Source organism: Mchenga conophoros, linkage group LG16, assembly GCF_057382185.1.
Source record: "Mchenga conophoros isolate Kocher_MC1m ecotype Shallow Benthic linkage group LG16, M_conophoros_male_GT1.1, whole genome shotgun sequence".
NCBI classification, from domain to species: domain Eukaryota; kingdom Metazoa; phylum Chordata; class Actinopteri; order Cichliformes; family Cichlidae; genus Mchenga; species Mchenga conophoros.
In genome coordinates, this window is record NC_140541.1 from 20,887,049 (window position 1) to 20,909,138 (window position 22,090).

The following is a 22,090-nucleotide window of genomic DNA, read 5'->3' on the forward strand; positions in this document are numbered from 1 at the left end:
CAAACAGACACACACTGAAGAATCGGAGCATGCAAATATTTGCAAGCGGTAACATTAATGCACACACCTACTTCACATGCACACACTATTTAGGGCCCACTCAACACAAGAGGTGCTGCTGTCTGATAAGAATGAGACACTTGCTTTTCTCCCAACTGGATGTAATGTTATTATGATTGTTTTTAGAGAGCAAAGCTCATGTGGCTCAGCTCTGTGTTGCAATGGAGTGATGGCACAACAGTCACTATAAATTAGGTGTTGATGATTGCTGGTGTTTTCTCTTGTTGCTCTACAATGACAACTATTTCCTCCAGATTGCAAGCCCGATGCTCTCCAACAAATAGCAGCGTCCGTGTCAGGTCACTTGGAAAATGAAAACATGTGTTGTTGCAACAGCAAAGTATGCATAACTTTATTCCTCTGATGGGCATTGTTGTTGGCATGCGGGCCAAAAATTCCTTTCTGGGGAGACTTCAGAAAAAAATAAATCTCATTAGGAGCTACACTTCAGTGACCTGGCCTTGAATGGGTTTCTAGCAGTTTCCCCGATTGGCAGCAGCTCGAGACCTTCCAGGTGTGTTAGTTCAGGTTAAGCAGCCACCTTGGTATCTAATTACGGGTACATAAAAGATTATGGAAGATTTGGCAAGCTTAGGGATGCTTTGTCTGATCAGCAGTGGAAAGTTACTAAACATTTAGACAACTTTACCCAGTTAGACAAACCAGTAAATACTAACATCTATTCTCCATTTTCACGTTTAAGTAAACCCGACACTTTTTAATTTTCACGAGTTCGTAAAAATGCATATGCCTAACCTACTTATTTTGTTTAAGGACAAGCAAATGATCTTCCTCATTCAAAGCACGCTGAGGAAAAGGGTGGGCGTGACCCAGGACTCTCGACTTCCCGTTGAATCGCTCAGTGTGCACCTGCCTGTCTTCCTAAGCTTACATAAACAGACAGGTGCCCAGGAGAACCAGTAGCCTAGTGATAATAAACCGGAGCAATTTCTAGTAGGCGGTATTTTGCGCCCTGTAACACGTCACGGGTGTAATACACGTGTGGGGCGTGGAATCGAGCGGATGCCTATAAGGAGCGAGGGCAGCATTGTCTGACGGGCATCACAGCTTTCTGTGAAAGTCGGAAGAGACACGCCGGCAGTTAATGTGAAGTCCACAACCTGGAGAGGCGACCTACGTGAGCCGAGGAAGCTGCGAGCATTCAGTACGAAGACGCTTCTCCACACACATCTCCGCCTATGGGGCGTGGAGAGAGACGGTTGTGAATCTCTTTGCTTTTGGCGCGTTCGCGAACACTAGCGATCCAGGTACATGTGTAGCGACTTGTTTTGACTTTTTTTTTTATCAGCAGAACCGGTGAGTGTGTGTGTGGAGGCTGAGCTGTTTTGTCAATAAACCAAAATATCCGAGCACGTGCCAGCGGGAAGTCCATTGAGGCTGCTTTTATTTAAAGCTACGCTAGGTCTCATTCAATGGGGTGCCAACTGACTGTTGAGCCACCAGACTCATGTTTTACAGCTGACGTCAGGCAGGGGGAAATGACGGATGTTTTAAAGGGTAAAAAGTGTGAAGGAGTACGCGTAGAGCCGTCCGTGTGTGTTTGGAAACGCGTCCCGCATCTCGAGGATGGCTAATGATGACGACTGCTATCTCTTGGAAGATGCGCAGTTTTTGCAGGCGGATGAATGAGTGACTGTTCTAGAAATTTCCCCCCACTACTTAGGTGCAGTTGGGACTACTTGCCTGACCGTGGTAGACTGGTGTCGCCCTCCTCTCTGTATTCACAAAGGCACTCTCAGGCTGTCAGGCACATCTGGCATTGTTTTGTACACTAACTATCCATTATACCGCTGCTCTCCACGATGGCGTCAGTCGGCCTTTGCTCCAAAGCCCTTGATCGCTTATTGTGTTATTAGACATTTAAAGCAGAGGTGCCACATTTGGTGTCTCCTTGTAGGCTGCTGTGACCGTTGCCAGAGAGCGACATTCATTTAAAATCCGGCTGTGCAAAGTAAGCTGCTCAGCATAAGTTTAGTCCTTAACGACTCCTTAAATAAATTGCAGCTTCTGTTTATCCTCAGGGTTTATATATTTTATTGTAATTCGTATTCCCAATGTGGTATTGGCACATGCCAGGACACGTTTGTCTTGGCGTGCATCTCTGCTGTCAAGTAACTGCTATGCACTTGCACACTAGACCTTCTTAGATAGGTCTTGGCTTAGAAACAAAAAAGAAGAAGAAAGAAACTTTAACTACATGGATTTATTAATGTGTTATGCATGTGCTAAAGTCTGCCCCGTGGCATTATTTAAACCCATGATGTCAGTATGTGGGAGCATGCTGCGCGAGTCCCCATCCTGGCATACCGGGGTGTTGGTGATTGAGCTTGACTCTTGCATTAAATAATGATATTGCAAATACAATTCTATTTGTCTGCTGAATGAATGAATGCTATATTTCAGAGTCTCATGGGCAGTTTGTGGTGAACACATGGAGCGCAGGCCTTGATGATGAGATGGTAAAATGAAAACAAAGGCTTCTTTTACAGAGAGGGATGGTTATGCATAAAGCATGGTTGTGAAGTCCGATGCGTGGGGTTATTTTCTCCCATGCATGGCAAGCTGAAACCTCAGGAGGGGCCTGGCAGCCAAGTGTGTGTTTGTATGTTTGTGTGTGTATGTGTGTATGAGACTGACACAAAACAGATGTGCTCTGACATCCCCTTGCATATTACTTTTTGCTGACACAAGAATTTTATTTTAATCCATCCCTCTTGTAATCTTATGTTCCTGCAGAATTTGGAATATTTAGCATATGCAGAATGCAGTTAGCTATAAACTTTTGGTGCAGTTAAATGTCCTTCTAATTTCAGGAGTGGAATATGACGATGCCAGTTTAACAGATTCAGGTGTGTCCATAAAAGCAGACATTGTGAATCGGTCCTTGTTTTGTGTGGTATATATAAAGGAGCTATACTCCTTTAGCTCCATATTTAAACTTGTAGCCCTAAATGTATTTTTGCTACCTGTTTATTTTAATGCGCTGCAAGTTTTTGTGTAAGGCACAAGTCAAACTGCACATTTGGTAGTGGCGCAGCGGCATAGTCTTTGCCACATTTCATGATGTCTTACATAATGCTTCTTTGAAGGTTTTATAGTAGTGTGGCTTGAGTCCTTTTGTTTTTAAACAGATTAACGAGGAAAGTCACAGGAAGTCTAATCCCACTGGAAAAATACTAGAGTTGCAAAGCTGGAAATGAGCAATAATATATTGAGCTTCATGTAGTTTACTGAGCATATTTTCATATATTTACATATATTTTCTTTTATTAGTGATTTTTGATCTTTTTATTTTTGTCATCAGATGCAACACATTTCTGTAATTTTTTTTTTTTTGCCCCCACTACACTTCAAATCAAACCTCTAATGTGGTGTTTTTCTTTGCTGTCTTGCAGGAATTTTAACTCTTGGCTTTTCTAGACCAGAGACGTGCAGCATCCTCCGCTTAAAAACTAGAACGACCTCAGTGCCAGTGGATAACCCCATCCAAGTAGTGTATTTGACCAGACAGTGGATCTTAACAACTTCCATCCAGACAGCAAACCAAAGCACAACATTTCCATTCCATTTAAACAAGTGCAAAATAAGTATATTTATATATTTCCATTTTTCTTTATTTTCTTTTATTTTTTTAAAGTTTCCTGTAAGACTTTTTTTTTTTTTTTAAACATAATCTGTAAAAAAAATGGCTGGTGGAATGGAAGCAGTGGACATAGCTGTGGTGGCACTGTATTTCGTCCTGGTGCTAGCCATCGGGTTTCTTGCCATGTGGAAAGCCAATCGCAGCACTGTGAGCGGCTACTTCCTGGCTGGACGCTCCATGACATGGATTGTGATAGGTGCCTCGCTGTTTGTCAGCAACATTGGCAGTGAACATTTCATTGGCCTGGCTGGGTCAGGAGCAGCAAGTGGCTATGCTGTAGGAGCGTGGGAATTTAATGCACTTCTACTTCTGCAGCTGCTTGGCTGGGTGTTTATCCCTGTGTATATCCACTCAGGAGTCTACACCATGCCAGAGTACCTATCAAAACGCTATGGTGGCAAACGACTCAAGGTTTACTTTGCTTTCTTGTCTGTGCTGCTTTACATTTTTACCAAACTGTCTGTGGACTTGTATGCTGGAGCTCTCTTTATTCAGGAGTCCCTTGGATGGAATCTCTATTTGTCTATTGTTCTGCTTATCAGTATGACTGCTCTGCTCACTGTCACTGGTGGATTGGTGGCAGTGCTCTACACCGACGCCCTTCAGGCAGTGTTGATGATCGGTGGAGCCCTCACCTTAACCATTATGAGCCTGATCAAAGTCGGTGGGCTAGAGGGTGTCAGAACTAAGTACATGCAGGCAGTTCCTAATGTTACCGCTATACTAGCCACTGGAAACTACACATACTCGCCTTCATGTCGCATTGACCCTAAACCAAACTCGCTGAGCATCCTTCGAGGTCCCCTGGATGAAGACATTCCTTGGCCAGGTTTTCTTTTTGGCCAGACGCCTGCATCTATTTGGTACTGGTGTGCGGACCAGGTCATTGTCCAGAGAGTACTGGCAGCAAAAAACATTGCTCATGCAAAGGGCTCAACACTCATGGCTGGATTTCTCAAAATCCTGCCCATGTTTCTAATAGTCATTCCAGGAATGATATCCCGCATTTTGTTTGCAGATGAGATTGCCTGCATCGGGCCGGAGCACTGCATGGCTGTTTGTGGTTCCCAAGCTGGCTGCTCAAACATTGCCTACCCACGTCTGGTCATGGCGGTGATGCCTGTGGGACTTAGGGGTCTTATGATGGCAGTCATGATAGCTGCCCTGATGAGTGACCTTGACTCGATCTTCAACAGCGCAAGCACAATCTTCACCTTGGACATCTACCAGACATTTCGGACGAAGGCATGCCAACGCGAACTGTTGATTGTGGGCCGCATGTTTGTTGTGGTCATGGTGGTCATCAGTATTGCCTGGGTGCCTGTCATTATTGAGATGCAAGGTGGACAGACATACCTCTACATCCAGGAAGTTGCTGGCTACCTCACTCCACCAATTGCTGCCCTTTTCCTTCTAGGTGTATTCTGGAAGCGATGTAATGAGAGAGGTGCATTCTGGGGAGGCATGACGGGTTTTACCCTAGGTACCACACGACTGATCCTGGCATTTATCTACCGTCAGCCTCACTGTGACCAGCCAGATAATAGGCCTGCCTTCGTTGTTCGAATTCACTACATGTATTTTGCTGCTGGGCTGTTCTGGATTTCAGGGTTGGTGGCAATTGTGGTCAGTCTCTGTACTTCTCCACCAGATAAGGAGCAAGTTCGCACCACCACCCTCTGGGGGCTCTACAGCACTGAAATGACTCCCCCTAAGAACAGAGAGGAAACGTACCGGCTGACTGAGAAGAACCACTGTAATGGTGACACAAGCCTGCGTAAAGAGCTGCCCCCAGACGTTAAAAAAGAGAGGTGCGTGGACGGGATGGATATCAAACTTCTGGTCCCTTCCACAGACCATGACCCAGCAACACCAAGTACAGAAACGTCCCCTGCCACCACTCCTGGAGCCCAGATTGGTAACAGAAATATGGAGACAATCAGAGCAGAGGAAGGCTGCCGTAGTGGTGCGGAGACGAGCAGGTGCATGCGTTTGCTGGACTGGGTTTGCGGCTATAAGGGAGAATCGCAGAGCGCTCAGCAAAAAGGGGCGAAGGAGGACGCGAGAGCCATCGCCGAGATGCTGTACGAGCCACCTCGAGTCAAACTTCTCCTCAACCTGGGCTTGGTCTCAGTCTGCTCTGTGGGCATCTTCATGTTTGTTTATTTTTCACTGTAGTAACAAGGACCGAGTGGGGTGGGAGGTGTCTGGGGCTTTTAGAAAGAGTTGACTTTTCAGAGATGTATGAAGCTCTGTCTGTAATATTTACAGTTGTATTTTGTAGCTCTCTAACAGGGATCTAAGCTTAGTGTAATCATTTTTTTTAAATGATGAAAGCTTCTTCACATTTTAAAAAAACCAAACCAAAACAAAAAACTATGACTTCTCTATGACTCTGAATCTTATTTGACACTAGCGTGTCAATTTTGTACAGTGCTTATTGTTATTCCTGTATTCAAAATATCTACTGGGATTTTTAGAATTGTTGTACTCTAAGTGAATTCAATATTTGCCTTATTTGACATATGCACTTGTCTTTTTTGTATTGTGAAAATAAATGTATTCTGTGATTTTTTTTTTTTTTTTTTTAAGCTTTTTATTTTACTCTTGTTCTCAGTGACTGTAGGCTTAGTTGCTGGTGTAGCATACATATATTGGATATTAACAAATATCCATTTATTTTTAATTTTTTCTTTTTGTTTGGTTGAGGGGCCATTATGAACTTTGGGGGGAAAAAAAGAGTTAATGCTGCGAAGCATTGCATTCGCTGCTGGTATTGAATATTACCATTATATTTATTGTGATTATTATATCTGTTTGATTTAGCCTACTGAAGGTGTTGCATCTAAATTTAGTGAAACTTACGGTTAATATTTAATGTTTTTAATATATACATCTTTTGCAGTACAGAGAAAAGAGAGAGCAGAAAGAAGCACAAGACTAATAATGTTGTTATTATCGCTACTATCATTTCCCCTTGCAATGAATGACATAATGTAAATGGTCCATTTGAATTGGCTGTTTACGATGTTGTCACTGATGACCTAAATCAGGGCATAACTGGAGCTGTACTGCTATTTTTATTATATTACATTTCCTAGTAGTGTGTTTTCTTCTTTGTTTTCATTACTTTCACTGTTATTTTTATCTTTCTGTGACTGTATTGTGTTGAAAGTTCATGCACTAATATTGTATCGTAACAAAAAGTCACAAGTACCAACAGTCATGAGTTGAGTTGAGTTGTCAGATTGTGTTTTATGCAAATTTCATTTTGTGCTCTACATTACTGAAATTTGTCTCTATTGCATTATGTCCACATTGTGTACAATATACTTCAGGGCTCACTGCATCACCTACAATGTACATTTCTTCTATAGCAGGCTATCTGTTGTGTATCTACTGTGTGTTAATGTATTTCTAGTGCACTGCAGTGCTGAAATGTCATTTAATCTTGTTTGAAGTGCATCTTTTATGAACCTCCTACCGAATGTGTCTTAGTGTGCAATGTTAAAGTGACAAAACATCGACGAACACAGACTTTAAGTTTTTTAAGTACTGAAACTTTGTGCATTAGATACCACATTTCTTCTTTTCTTTTTTTTTTTGTTTGTTTAAAGTCATTTTCAGGATTTTGTTGTTCTGTCATGTAGACAGTTTTAGTTAGCATTAACAGATAATGCTAAGCAGAAATGACATTTCAGGCATTTGTTGACAAAGTAGCACTTTACTGGACGAGCTTAATCGTGAGATTATTAAGAGCAATTCAGCTCTTAATTAAAAAAAAAAAAAAAAAAGCAATTCAGCCAGGGTGCTTGAAATCATTGGCCTTCTAGATTGTGGTCATTGTTCCCACAGTGTAACGTGTTCACGCATCAACACCTCATCCCCAGAATACAAAAATAAACGAAAAGTACTGTGTTTGTATGTATTTTTGACACCAATGTTGAATGACCTCAGTCCAAAACGTCAGTTTTATAATGTGATAGGCCAATCCCTATCTGTGTCAGGCGTGAATGATGCATAACATGGAGGATGGTTAACAGACGATTGCTGTATGAGTATGGGGAAAGAGCTTTAAAACGCTTTCTTTCTTTCTGAGAGACTTTACATTGTTATTTTTATGGATTTTATTTTTAGAGATTGAAAATAAAGTTTTCGTGGAGACTAAAGCCAGATGTGTTTTCGTTCTTCATAGTCAAAGGAATGAAAGAGTAATGAAGTCACTTCTGGACAATAATAGGATTAAGTTGAAGTATGCAGCAAACGATTTGTTTGCTGGTGGCGTTTGCTGTTATTGCAGCATTATAGGCACATTTTATTGCAGTGTAATTATCTGCTGGTTCCAAGATGCAAGAAGTCATAGGCATCTGTTTAAAAAACAAACAAACTGCTAAATGGTTTTAATTCAGATTAGTTTAATTATGGACCTCACTTTTCAATTCCTCTCCTGTGGTTCTGTTGGTACTGACTTTCATTACAACTTCTGAATAACTGCATTGTGTCTAAATGGCATTTTGCAACTTGCTGTGATTGAGATGTTGTTTTCAGAGCTGCTGAAGAGATGACGGATTCCATGTTGGATTTCTATAGTAGCAAAATTTTCATCCCATGTGTGTGCAGTGTTTATATATGGAGGGAGCTTTTACTTATTGTTGACCAGGATTATATAAACCCTGGCAAGGCTCTAATAATCTCCTCAGGGCCAGACAGGGATTGGGTGATTCCAGGCCCACAAGATTTAACCAATCAAAAGGCCAGCATCGGTGGCTTACAAATCTCCACTGCTTACCAGTTTAGCTCCATACATCCTTTTATCCTCTGGCGACCAAACCTCACACTTCTGTAATTTTCCACAATTAAGGGTGGATTAAAAGTTACATTGTGAAAACAGACATTCATCATGCAAATTTTCTTGGCATGAAGCACAGATGCCAAAGGCAAAATGCTATATTGTACGGTTAGGTAATCTGTTGACTAATACGGTGTGTTTTTTAGAGTGACACAGTCATCACTGCCATTAACTGCTTCTAGTCAGAGGGTGGTATTTAGTGGCCATGATCTGTTTCAATTTAGACGATGACTCATATCAGCGATGTCCTGTGACTCCCCATAGCAACAAGTTAGAATGTAGCATTCACATTTCAAAGGCGGCTGTGTGGGTAGCACATTGGAATAAAGGAAGACAAACACAGACTTTCCTTGGCAGGTTTTTCTGAAGGTGCCATGACCGAAGCATGTTAATTAATAACTTAGAATTGTCACCTGAAACCCTGCCTGCAGATTCTCAGTTGGTTTTGGGAAAAGCATTGTTTTGTTAGAACTGTGTCACAATGTTGACCTCCCCGTGAAGACATGATTAATGTTTATGGATTATTCATACAAGGATGAGGACCATAAGTGTCTGAGCATGTATAGCAATGGACTTCATTTGCCTCTTATGAAAGAAAATCTGATAAACAAGGCAAAAAAAAAAAAAAAAAGGTTTAGTGAGCTGATCAGGCAATTCCTCCTCTATGGGTACTGGTGTAGCAGTTCATTTATTTTGAAAGAAAGTAAGGTAACCAAGAACATTTGCTGAAGTGTATGTAATGTAACTGTATGTAATGATAAATCAGAAAATGTTGCCTAAGCTTTTTAGTTCTAGGCCACTTTGCTTATTTTAGGTTATTTTAGGTGAAAGGTGTTTAAACTATTTTGTGGTTGTTGCCTCGGAGATGGACTTGACAGAACATGCCATGACCGGATCTTGAGAAAAAATGAATACATGGCATGACTGAATAGCTTGTGGACCCACCTTTAAGAGCAATAAGTTGAAGTACTCATTTTCTGTATGTGTTTGTCAGTCTCTAAAATTGCCTAGTCTTTTACAACATTTCTTCAGTTTATTGAGGTTTGCCAGCATTCATTTATGCAGAGGTCTTTCAATTAGGTTAAGGTCTGCACTTTGACTGGGCCTTTGCAACACCTTGATTCTTTTCAGCTGCGCTTGGGATCATTGTCCTATTGCTTGACTCAGTTTTGACTTAGCTTTCTTACAGACGACCTCACATTTGACTCTATTAGTTTTCAGAGGAGTCACGCTCAGCTCAATTACTGCAATCTGTTTGTTTTACAGTCACAGGATGTAAAACAAACCCAACTCATCAGCCCTCCACCAATGTGCTTCACGGCTGGCATGAGGTGTTTGTCCTTATATGCTATGTTTGGTTTTTTCCACATGTGGTGCTGTACATTATGAGCAAACATCTGCTCTTTAGTTTTGTCTCCAAACGGACATCGCTCTAGAAGCCATACTTGTGACGTTTGTAATTCTGTTGTTGTGTTACTGCTTTGTGTGTGTGGACGAATGTCTGTGTATATAATTCATATGGTCCCTTCTGTTTTACTATGTAAACCTTTGTTTCATGTGCAGCACTTTTGTTAAACTTTGTTGTCTTCAAATGTGCTTTATAAATACATTTGGATTGGAGTTTTTTTCTGATTGTACTGTCATGAACCTGTTGAACCTGAATGCCAGGTGAAACTGTCAAAACCTCTACTGTCACAGAGGTGCTCACATTCACAGCTGATCACTTAATCAATGTGTTTCATTTGCAGCACCTGGCTGCTATTTACCTGCTTAATTCCAATTGAAGCAGGAGGGGGGGACTTCTTTTTTTTTTAGTATTGCACAGTATTTCTTTTTCACATGACCTTATATTCCCCCCCCCCTCTACCATAATATATACACTCACCAGCTACTTGATTAGATACACATGTTCAACTCCACATTAACAGAAATACGAACCAGCCAGTCACAGGACAGCAACTCAATGCATTTAGACATGTAATAATGGTGAAGAGTGCCTGCTGAAGTTCAAACTGCGCCTCAGAATGAACAATAAATGGATTTAGGTTACTTTGAACAAGGTTGCTGTTGCCAGATGGGCTTCTCTGAGTATTTAAGAAACTGCTGATCTGGGTTTTTCTCTTGCAGTCACCTCTAGGATTTAAAGAGAATGGTCCAAAAAGAGAAAATATTCAGTGAGAGGCAGTTTTTTGGGTGAAAATGCCTTGTTGATGGCAGAGGTCGGAGGAGAATGGCCCGACTGCTTTGACCTGATAGGAGAGCAACAGTAACTCAAATCACTGCTTGTTACAACCACGCTGACCTTGTCCATCTCTTTAAGAGCTCAGTGTACCCATCTTCTCATAGCTGATTCCAGAAGGATAATGCACCATGTCACAAAGCTCAAATCATTTCAACCTGATTTTCTGAACATGACAGTGAGGTCACTGTGCTCAAACGGCCTCCACAGTCAACAGATCTTAATCCAACAGATGACCTTTGGGAGGCAGAGTGTTCATGACTGAAAAATAAAAATGATTGGCCAGCTGTGATGAATAAAGAAAAAAAAAAAAAGCAGACAAACCTAAAAGTATTCATTTTCTTTCCCAGACATTTTTTGTTGGTCATAACTTAGTTAAGTACACTTTGAAGCTAATATTACGAATATAAATGCATGGAAGTTGCAACTGCAATAGCTCTTCTTCAGTAAATTCACCATCATTATTATTAGTACTGCTACATCCAAATATCCCCATTTCAGATACAATACTTTAAGATCCTCCATTAAAACCAACAACCTGCTCTTAAATTAAAGCCACAGACTGGGATTCCAGCACTCTGGTTTTGTTGTGATTTCATATCACTGCTGAAATATACAAGAAACCACTTGACCCTAGTTATTTAAAATAGTTGATTTCTTGTTGCCATATTGCTGACTACTGTAATTCATTATTATCAGGATGTCCAAAAAATTCACTGAAAAGCCTTCAGTTAATCCAAAATGCTGCAGCAAGAGTACTGACAGGGACTAGAAAGAGAGAGCATATTTCTCCTGTTTTGGCTTCCCTTCATTGGCTTCCTGTTAAATCCAGAATTGAATTCAAAATCCTGCTCCTCACATACAAGGTCTTAAATAATCAGGCCCCATCTTATCTTAATGACCTTGTAGTACCATATCACCCTATTAGAGCACTTCGCTCTCGCTCTGCAGGCCTACTTGTTGTTCCTAGAGTATTTAAAAGTAGAATGGGAGGCAGAGCCTTCAGTTTTCAGGCCCCTCTTCTGTGGAACCAGCTTCCAGTTTGGATTCAGGAGACAGACACTATCTCTACTTTCAAGATTAGGCTTAAAACTTTCCTTTTTGCTAAAGCATATAGTTAGGGCTGGACCTCCCTTAGTTATGCTGCAATAGACATAGGCTGCCGGGGGATTCCCATGATGCATTGAGTTTTTCCTTTCCAGTCACCTTTCTCACTCACTATGTATTAACAGACCTCTCTGCATTGAATCATATCTGTTATTAACCTCTGTCTCTCTTCCACAGCATGTCTTTATCCTGTCTTCCTTCTCTCACCCCAACCAATCACAGCAGATGGCCGCCCCTCCCTGAGCCTGGTTCTGCCGGAGGTTTCTTCCTGTTAAAAGGGAGTTTTTCCTTCCCACTGTTGCCAAAGTGCTTGCTCATAGGGGGTCATATGATTGTTGGGTTTTTCTCTGTATCTATGAAGCGCCTTGAGGCGACTTATGTTGTGATTTGGCGCTATATAAATAAAATTGAATTGAATTGAATTGAATATATCATTCCAACTCTCTTACAAACAGGTTTTTCTCCTCAACCAGCCCTCACTCGACTCATACCTTCCCTCGTTCCCAAGAGGAAACTAATGATATTGTCCTTGTGGAAAAATACTGGCATCCAGGCCATGCTTTGTTCATTGTCCATATTGGACAGTGAAAACACAAACAATAGTCTGAGCAAATGCTTGAAATGACAGTTTGGATAGAAACTGTGTCAACATTACAAAGTGTCAACAGCTACATGTAATAACCATCAAGTAATACATTTGTCATTACAGCATGTATGCAGCTTCATAAAGTTTAATGACATATTAATTGTTTCTTATAAATTGGATCAAGAATAGTCACAGAACAAAAGGCTATATTTTAGGACAGAATAGGCAGAACAACACAGCAGTTTCAGAAGACAATAAAGTGCTGTTTATGGTCCTGAATGGATGTTGAGGAGGAAAAGGTTTCCCAGTTAAACATAGCAACTTCAATGTAACGTACTTCTTTAAAGCAAACATGGGGTGACATATACAGTACTTCCAAGGAGCCAGATGTTCAAGAAGCTGCAGCAAATGGTGAGCAGTATCTAAAAGTAATTTCCTTAAGAAACAGGAAATAAAGCCTGTTAATAAATGACGTTAACATGGAGGAAGAGATGTACAGCCGTCTGTAAAACATGGTGGGGGCGCGGTCTTTATTTATTTATTTTTATTATTTCAACCAGTGGTGTTGGGGAACTTGTCAAAACTGATGAAAGAATAAACAGGGAAATGTATTGTAAGATTTTAATCAACCACATGATACCAAAATTGATTGGCAGCAGTTTCACTTTTGAGCATGACATCGATCCCAAACTCACTGTGAATGCAGTAAAAACACACCTGGACAGAAAAACACACAATGCAGCACTATCAGTCATTGATTATGCTTTCCAGAGCCTGTACCTCAACTTTACTGAGGCTGTGTGGGATCGTCTCGACAGAGAACAGAACAAAAGGCAGCCAACAACCAAAGAAGAGCTTTGATTGTTCCTTATAAAACCCGGAGAATTATTCCTGAAGACTGCTGTAATAAATGACAATAAAGCGTGCCTAAGAGAGAAAGAGAATGGTAGTAATAAGAAATTGTGGTTGTAAAACTTAGAATTGCACATATTTTATAAACTGGATTTACATTTTTTAATAAATTGCTGCACCCATTTCTGATTTTCCTTGCAAAATATCATAAAATGAGGTGTGACTCTTTTCTTTTGCAGCAATACTGATATAGATAGAACACCTGTGATTATATAACATTAGATGATATATCTTTTTTCAGAGCTCACAAGAAAAAAAACTAAAACAAAATAGATGGCACGATAGATTGCCACCTGTGCAACAAAATAAAACAAAGAAACAAACAAAAAAATGCCATGAAGCCACTTCTTTGTTCAAGCACAGGTAATCCCCTGCATTAAACCTCCACCTGCTTCACGCTTTAGTTGAATTAAGGTATGTAAGTCTCTACAAGTCTGAGTTTCTAGCAAATGCCCCCCGGCTGGTGGCTAAAATTCACACCATATTGCCAACTGTATTCACTCACCCATCCAAATCACTATATTCAGGTTTTCCAATCACTTCCACGGCCAGTGGCCACAGGTGTGTAAATTCAAGCACCTAAGCATAGGTCGCTCTCAGGAGCACCGTCGATTCCGGCATGGCATCATGATAGGATGCCAACTGTGCAACAAGTACCGTCATGAAATTTCCTCACTGCAAAATATTCAACAGTTAACTGTTAGTGGTATTACACCAAAGTGGAAGTGCTAGAGATCAAACTTCATGCAGCCTCCAGATTATTGTAACAGTGCGTAGAGAGCTTTATGGGTTTCCATTGCTAAGCAGCTAAATCCAAAGCTTTGTATCATCAAGCACAATGGACAGCATTAGATGCAGTTGTCATGATCCGACTGTGTGCAGGCAGGAAGAAGAGCTTTTATTGCTGAACAGAAAACTCTACAAAACCTAAACTGGGAAGAATCTAACAAAACACACGCATTGTTGCTATCTCCTATCCACATGTAAGTAAAAGAGGTTGTGCAGGCCATACCCCCTGTAACCCCTGCAAAACAATAAAAATATTACTTATTATTTATTTTTTACGATTTTCTTGGAATGAACAGTTTCTGGTGGGACTTTTGTCTTCGTCTGATCCTCGCTCTAAGTCAGTAGCTGAATCCAGGGGCATGTGGATGTTGCATCTTGTTCAGTTTAAATGCAACAGCTCTGCAAGCTGAGTTTATAGGGCTTATGTTTCCTAATGCCTTTATCTCTGCTCTGACATCAGGGAGGCAACGACGACAGAATTATTCATGAAGCCGCTGAGTTTGACAGAGATAAGTGGCAGAGAATTGTGGGTGGTCGATAACCCTTTTCTTTATTACATTCAAATCTATTCAAAACTATTACTGCGTCACTGGGAGCTGGTACGTAAAAATTATGATCCTACCTGTCAAAATATAAATGAGTACTGCTAAAATAAATTAATCATAAGTTAGTACAGTTTCTTTTAATTAATATAGTATTAGTATAAGTTATGTGCAGAGGTTGCACTGCCAGTGAGGTGTGCCACTTCTGTTGGGAAATGCAAATCTGATGGAAGTGGTTTTTTATTCCAGTAACCTCCAAGTATGTTCCAGGAAAGGCAACCCAGCGGCTTTCTTTTTTTAAAATATATGTCTGACTTCACAAGATGGTACGATAAGGTAACTTAACCTGAATACATTCAGTCAGCCATTTAGTGACTCTTGTGCTTTAATAGTAAACCCAACTGACCAATTTCAATGTCAGTCAGTTCACATGATGTCGTCCAGTGCAAAAACTTTCAGGGCTGTCAGCTTTGTAGGACAAGTAATGGTCGTTGTTAGCTGATATTTGAGATCACATTTTACTTAGGTGTTGTTCAAAGATTTTTTTAAAGTATGTAAGTATATAACGAAAGCGATAAATATTTGTTATTAATGCTACTTTGAGTGTGAAATGAACATGTTGCAATGAGCTGAGCTAATGAGATAGCTGCAAGTTGTAAGTTGTATCGTGCGCCCTTTTAGGTCACGTTGCTATCCAGACACTTTGAAACATCAAAAACGTCTCTGTTGTTCTTTCTTATTGAAGTGACAACGGAAGCAGCCATGTATGCAATGTGCTGTGACCTTTCAAATATACGGCAAACACATAGTCAATGCATTCCTGACGTTCCAAATGCACCGCACCGACTAAACTATGGCGGCATGCCTGGGATTCTGCATTAATCCATGGAATAGGGCTTCAATGGCAAAAGGAAATATTTACCTCTTTTAGAAATAACAGCTGGGAGACTAGTGTCTAGGGCCCCAACACAATAACTGCGAATCACTGAAGCCAGCGAGGTCTTTTCCTATCTTTCTGGGTCAAATTGACCCCTGACAACAACATTCTTGATGAGTTACACCTCAACAACACAGCTGCTGATAAAGGGTTTGCTCAGAGAGAAGCAGCAAGTTATTGATATGATGTGCAAAAAAAAGTAGACCAGTTTAGTTAATACGCAACCAGCTAAATCCTTATCAATGCCGGTCAATACTGTATGTCATTATAAAGAGATAAACAATCCTTATCACTCTTCTTACATTAGTATTATCATAGGACAGTAAACTCACTGCAATAACTTAAGGCAAATAGGTGAGAGTGAATGGAAATATTTAAGAGTGTGTTATATTTCAGGCCCTCCAGGGTTAGAACTTTACTCTCCTGCCATGTGTTGTATTTCTTTAATACAGGCACGTGCTGTAATAGAAAAACATCAATTTTCCATATGGTCAGCACTGTTACCAAAGTCTGCTTGCAATAGAAATAAAAGCAACATCATATTTGCAATTATTGCTAGGCCAAGCAATGTATTTTTCCTTCTGTTACCATGCCGAGTCATTTGATTGTTAAAAATGAAACATCTTAACTTTGTTAATAACATATCCCAAGCTTTGGCCCGCAGCAGAATGTGTGCATGAAACATTTCCTTTCAAAGCAGATTAAAATTTATAATTTACATTTTATGGCTAGTCCTGTCTAATTTGTGGAGCATTAATTTAAGTGATAATATCATCATAATTACTGGACCCCATGACCCAAGAGACATATATCATACTGTATCTCTAGTTAGACTAGCGAACTGGGTATCCATCACATTAAACAGCTTTAATGTCTTCATCAGTAAAGTGTAGGCTGTTCTTTAATTATTTTGTTTTTCCTGCTTTATTGTTTCATAGCCAGTGTCAGGCAGCTGCCCCCTACAAGAAGGGCCGTTCAGCCACTGCAAACAGATGGTCCACACTTCTTTATTAATCACAGCATCAGCTTTGGTTTCATTACAGACTGAACTGTGTGCACCACATGACCAGTATGTGGAACGTTTTCATTGGTAATCCATTACTGTCTTTTGCTTTTACACATACACACATATGTTTTTAGCATCAAAATGAGGACTCAGAAACGCAGGGAGATCTCTGTTTTGAACATATTCATGTTATCCTTTACTTTTTCTGCCCTAACGTGCACTTGCATCCTCATGTAAACACAGTGTGACTGCTATCTTTTGCAGTATCTCATTACAATTGCACCAAGTCACTGAGATAGGAAGAAAGAATGCTAACGTAAGAATGCTCATGTGTGGAAAAGTACTGCAGCTCCAAGGTCAGGTGAATCACAGTGGAAAGACACAAAGGCTCGGTGTCAAGCAAGTTAAAACATGAGCTACGTCAACATGATTAAAAGACATAATTGAAATTTGCATCAAGGTGCCCTCTTTCTTAGAAAGGTATTATCTATTGAACTGCTACATACCTGATCAACTGAAAAGACAAGTCTTGACTGTACTTGTCGATGATTATATAATCATGAACACTGACTCATGTGAACCCAGAATTTGCAAACCAACACTTCATGGTAAAGTGCTGCCAGGACCCCATGAACATACACACAAGCTCTTTTGAGGAAACTGAGTGTGCTTTTTTTGCAAGTATTGTGACAAAGAAGAATGATCAGAATGTAGTTTTAGTGTGTGTGTAGTTTGTGTGTTTTTTTCTTTTTGCGTTTCTAAATCTGCATTTCAGAGTTTATATAACTTTCTGGCCTAGCTACACACTATGGTTCGCTGCGTCCGGTGGCACTGCCCTCTGTTTTGCATATGTCACCCTCGCCCTTGGGGTTTCTTTTGCCATCCGGTCCTTCCGTGACCACTGACGTTTAATCCAGCCAGGCTTGCGATGACTGCCTGTGTTGCCCTTTTTTCGGATCACGTTGTTGTACATTCCACTCATCCTTTTACTAATAATTCGGGGAAACTCAGTTTCTCTGTCTGGCTCTGTACTTAATTTATCTCAGAGTTTTTCAATCTGCCTCCCTTTAGAAGCCAAAAAACATGTATTCAACACAGCCCTGGATTTCTAGAAAGCACTCAGGACTCCATGCCAGAGGACCCATGTCAGTGCAATATTGAGTTTGATATAATCAGAGGTCATTTTAGGGGTTTTCTTAGCTTTCATGTCAGAGTATTGAAGCAGTTTTTCTTTAGTGCTGCTTGATTGTGACCTTATAAATGATTGCCGCACTCCTCTTTGATTCATAAACCCGTTTAGTTAACATGGTTTATAAATAAAACTTGTTAACTAAGATACCTGCATTTGCTGCCTGTGACAGTAAGTGTCTGCAATTTTAGAAATGCATGAACATAAAACGCATGAGAATGATGATATCATAAGTAAGATTATATAGATTATAAATTACAATTAAGGATTTAAGGGTAACGATTAATGTCACACTCACTAGTGTTGCATTAAACCTTGCAAGTCAAAAGCTAATCTGTCAACTAGTCTATAGTTGCTTTGTACTCTAAAGCATCATTACAACAGGTAATTGTAGTAATATACGACAGACTCTGAGTGACTTATTTAATGCCCATCTGCTGTATGCTTGCATTAAGTGCAACAATCAAACTGTTCATATAACTGTATGTTATTTTTTTCCATTCATTTCATACATAAGGTGGATGAGATAACAACTCTCTCGAGGCTGATGTGGTACTCTTGCCTTTTATTGCGAAAGCATGACATGTGGTCTCCCGCTGTCCGTCCATTTCACCACATATTGTGTTGTAAGGAGCTTTCATCAGACTAAGCCAACTGGAAAAATTCACCTGAAAAGTGTCTGAAAACTGACCAGAGTTAAGAGAAACATAGAAAAAATCCAGGGTCAGCGTGGAGACCCTGAAACACTTGGACTTTTTTTTTTTACTATGCAAAATCTCCTTTTATCTGATTTGCACATGAAAATTTCCATCAGACACCAGCCTGTAACTTTTCCACGAGGAGAGCATTAGCAGGAGGACCTACATTTGCAAAGTAGATAAGGCAGTTTCTATTTTACTTTTTAAGACTCTTTCCCCCCTTTTCTTTCTTTTTGGCACACTGGTTGAGGAATTTTGCAAGACATATTCCACAGAATGTCTATCGGGTTACAGACTTACTGTTTTCATCTATTCTGCTTCTATTGTCTCTCTCCTTTAGGCTAGAGACAACTCTTTTCAGTGTGTCTCATTGCACTGATGGTCTTTGTGCAAAACCTTCCATATGCCTTAAGTTTTGTGTTTACAGGGAAGAAACCCAGCAGCTATCCAACTGCTGGCCCAGCAATACAAAGCATGAATGATCTGGAAATGATCAGATATAGTAGGAGTCATCCCTTACAGCAACGTGGCTCTGTTGGGCAAAAACACCAGGCTTTCAAACAATTATAAAGTATGTTATCAAGCATCCTTTTTACACACAGACACAAAGCTGGAGTGTCCTTGAGACAGACCTCTTATTGCTCTTGACAGCTGGTACCGGAAAATTTACTATAAACAAGGACTTCATTTTAATTCCTTGGTTTTTCGCTGAATATGGAGTCAAGCATATCTGAGAACTGATTTACTGGGGTAATTCATTAATATATATATATGTATATGTATATATGTATGTATATATATGTGTATGGCTCTTAAATGTGTTGCATTACGTGTTGCTGCCATCTAGGGTAAGCCTGTTTAAAACTGCTTTAGACTGGCTATCACTCAATTTTATACTGCGCTCCCTCTATGAGGGCAAATGAGGAATTACATTTCAAACAAGTCAGGCCAAGCCAATAACTATAAAGTGATGTTATTTCTTTTTGGTATATGGGAATTAATGGGCGTATAAATGTGTTTTTCACCTTTTAACCACTATCAGCACTCTTATGTCTCAAGTATCCAAAGCAAATATCAACATTTTAATATGCCTTATTCAAGGTCATGCCTCACTATCACACACACACACACACACACACACACACACACACACACACACACACACACACACACACACACACACACACACACGAAAGATAAAGACAGCAAATAAAATATAAGCAGCTTTCTGTGAGCTAATTACTTCGTAGGTTACTCTGACCGCCGACGCTCTTGTGCTCTCTCCCTGTTTTTCTCTGCTTTCATTCCAAAGTGATTTCCTGATCAGTTCCATGATGTGGCCTTCTCAAACATGGCAAAAGGTTGGTACAGTTGAAGCTTAAATGTTTATAGTCTTTGTCACTCAGTAATGTTAAATTGTTAAATCTATCTCTATATATTTAAGAGCAAATTTGTCTTCAGGTGACATTAAATGAAATAAATAAAGGAAAAATAATGCACTGTTACTTGTTTTGTGTTTTTGAGCTCTGAAAACTCATTTTCTCACCTGATAACAAATGTGTTACTTTGTGTATTCAAAAGGGCACATGAAGGGTGCATGTCAGTTTTCTATGCTTTTTCTTTTATAAGCAATTAAAGAAAGAATTTCAGTGTAACAATAAAAAACCTAACATCATGTTTTGATCAGACTTGCAGTGTTTTACATTTTATGCTGATAAAAAACAGTAAAGTGCTGTTGACGCAAATCAAATGAATTGAAAGTTCAACTTTGAATGAAAATTGAATTAAAGAATACCCAAGAACATCTTCTTTGCTGTTTTTTCTTTTTTTTCTTCTTTATATTTTGCTTTATTTTTTGTGTTTGTGTCAAGCAGATTTTGGATTTACAGGATTTAAAGCAAACAAATGGGGCTATAAAATAAATTTTCCATGTTTTTTCATTTTTTGATAAAAGTCTTGTGGTTCTTTCAACTAGTTGAGTGACACTAATTGGTCAAACTTGACCCTTCATCTTGAGACGTCCCTTACCAACGCACTGAATCACTTCCTGGATAACTGGAGGCGCAACGTGACTGCTGCAAGCAACTCTCTGGACAAGACTCTGGCTGAGGAGAACTTCAGGGACGTGATCTGGTATCTCGCCGTGATGATCGGCATGTTTGCCTTCATTATTGTGGCCATGCTGGTGAACACAGTCAAATCTAAAAGGAGGGAGCACTCTAATGACCCCTACCACCAATACATCAAGGAGGACTGGACTGCTCAAAAACAGCAGGGCGATATCATAGCTAATTTTGAGGCTAGATAATGAGGGCAGAATGAGGTCACAGCAGAGATTTGCTGTGAAGACCAGCAGAAAAAAAAGTCATATAAAAAAAGAACCATCATTAATCAGTTACCATTACTAATGAGCACAACAGCAGATTTTGCAAAGTTATTTCTTGATGTCCCACTGCTAACCTGTTAGATGAGCTTCTGAAGGACAGCTTATATGTAGATGTATAACAATGCAATACTGGAAATGTATTAGGGAAAAAAATGTAGATTTTGAGATGTTGCGCTTTGAAGCATATAAAGATTTTGCACTTTGAGCTGTTGTTTCTTTATTCTCACATATATGCACCCACACAAACATACCTAGAGACAAGACAGAGACGGAGAGAGAAAGAAAGAAAGAAAAAGAAAAGGAGGAGGTACACCGAATAAAGGTTTATAATTTTTAACCATTGTGATGGTTGTGATGTAAATTTCCAGAGGTATTTGTTGGACAGCACTCACATAAAAACATTTTTTCTGCCAATGGCCATCTGCTGCATGTGTCCAGATGGCACCTATTATCTTATTTTCTTTACTAATCAACTCAACTTACAGTCAGTGTTCCCTTGTTGTAAGTAAGTATGGGCTGTGAGTTTTGGGCAGAACTTTACTTGATAAGTAGCACTCTAAAAATGTAATTGAAGTATCAGAGGTCTAAGGTTTCCAAAGCAACAAAAGTGCATAGTGAACATAAAGACATTCTGACATTCATGCACATTTTTCAAAGATTCAGCTTTATGTAATCACACCTGCACATGCATTCCTGCTGTGCTGTGGCCAAAAGTGCTATGAAAAGGTTTGTCAGCAGCCGTACATATTTTGGCCTGAGGAGGGCAGCAGTACCTCTATCCCGAGATCTTATAAGCACCTGCAGTACTTCAAGCAGGAGCATGAATGCAAGACACCAAAGTAGAAGTGTTTCTAATGCTTTTTTGTGGCTTCAGTGGTTATTAAAGATGCAGTTTACTAGTAAAATTGTGTTAAAATCATTTGAGGTACATTTAGTTATGAGAAGCCAGTGAGACATAACAATTCAATCACATTCCAGCCAAAGCAAAAGCTGTTATATTATCAACACACTGGACAGCAGCACAGTGACTGTTCTTTTATTTGCTTGTCCTTTGCACATCTGTTGCCAGATTCCATTAAAATACACCAACATTTTCCACTGTAGCACCAAGCTCCTTGTGGACTTT

The 22,090-nt window shown here is 39.9% G+C and overlaps 2 protein-coding genes across 3 annotated transcripts; both read left to right on the forward strand.

The window, feature by feature from the left end:
* Nucleotides 1-1,188: 1,188 nt before the first annotated feature.
* On the forward strand, nucleotides 1,189-21,150 carry LOC146556694 (potassium voltage-gated channel subfamily E member 2-like). The gene is made up of 3 exons (XM_085249160.1): nucleotides 1,189-1,328; nucleotides 19,891-19,939; nucleotides 20,554-21,150. The coding sequence occupies exons 2-3, from the start codon at nucleotides 19,910-19,912 to the stop codon at nucleotides 20,884-20,886; spliced, it is 363 nt and encodes a 120-aa protein (XP_085105286.1). The 5' UTR covers nucleotides 1,189-1,328; nucleotides 19,891-19,909; the 3' UTR covers nucleotides 20,887-21,150.
* slc5a3b (solute carrier family 5 member 3b) lies at nucleotides 1,191-7,893 on the forward strand. Of its 2 annotated transcripts, none has more exons than XM_085249158.1 (2): nucleotides 1,191-1,328; nucleotides 3,477-7,893. In XM_085249158.1, the coding sequence occupies exon 2, from the start codon at nucleotides 3,767-3,769 to the stop codon at nucleotides 5,900-5,902; it is 2,136 nt and encodes a 711-aa protein (XP_085105284.1). In that variant the 5' UTR covers nucleotides 1,191-1,328; nucleotides 3,477-3,766; the 3' UTR covers nucleotides 5,903-7,893. The 2 variants fall into 2 exon arrangements, with proteins under 2 accessions (XP_085105284.1, XP_085105285.1); XM_085249159.1 differs by lacking the exon at nucleotides 1,191-1,328 and adding an exon at nucleotides 1,344-2,930.
* Nucleotides 21,151-22,090: the final 940 nt, after the last annotated feature.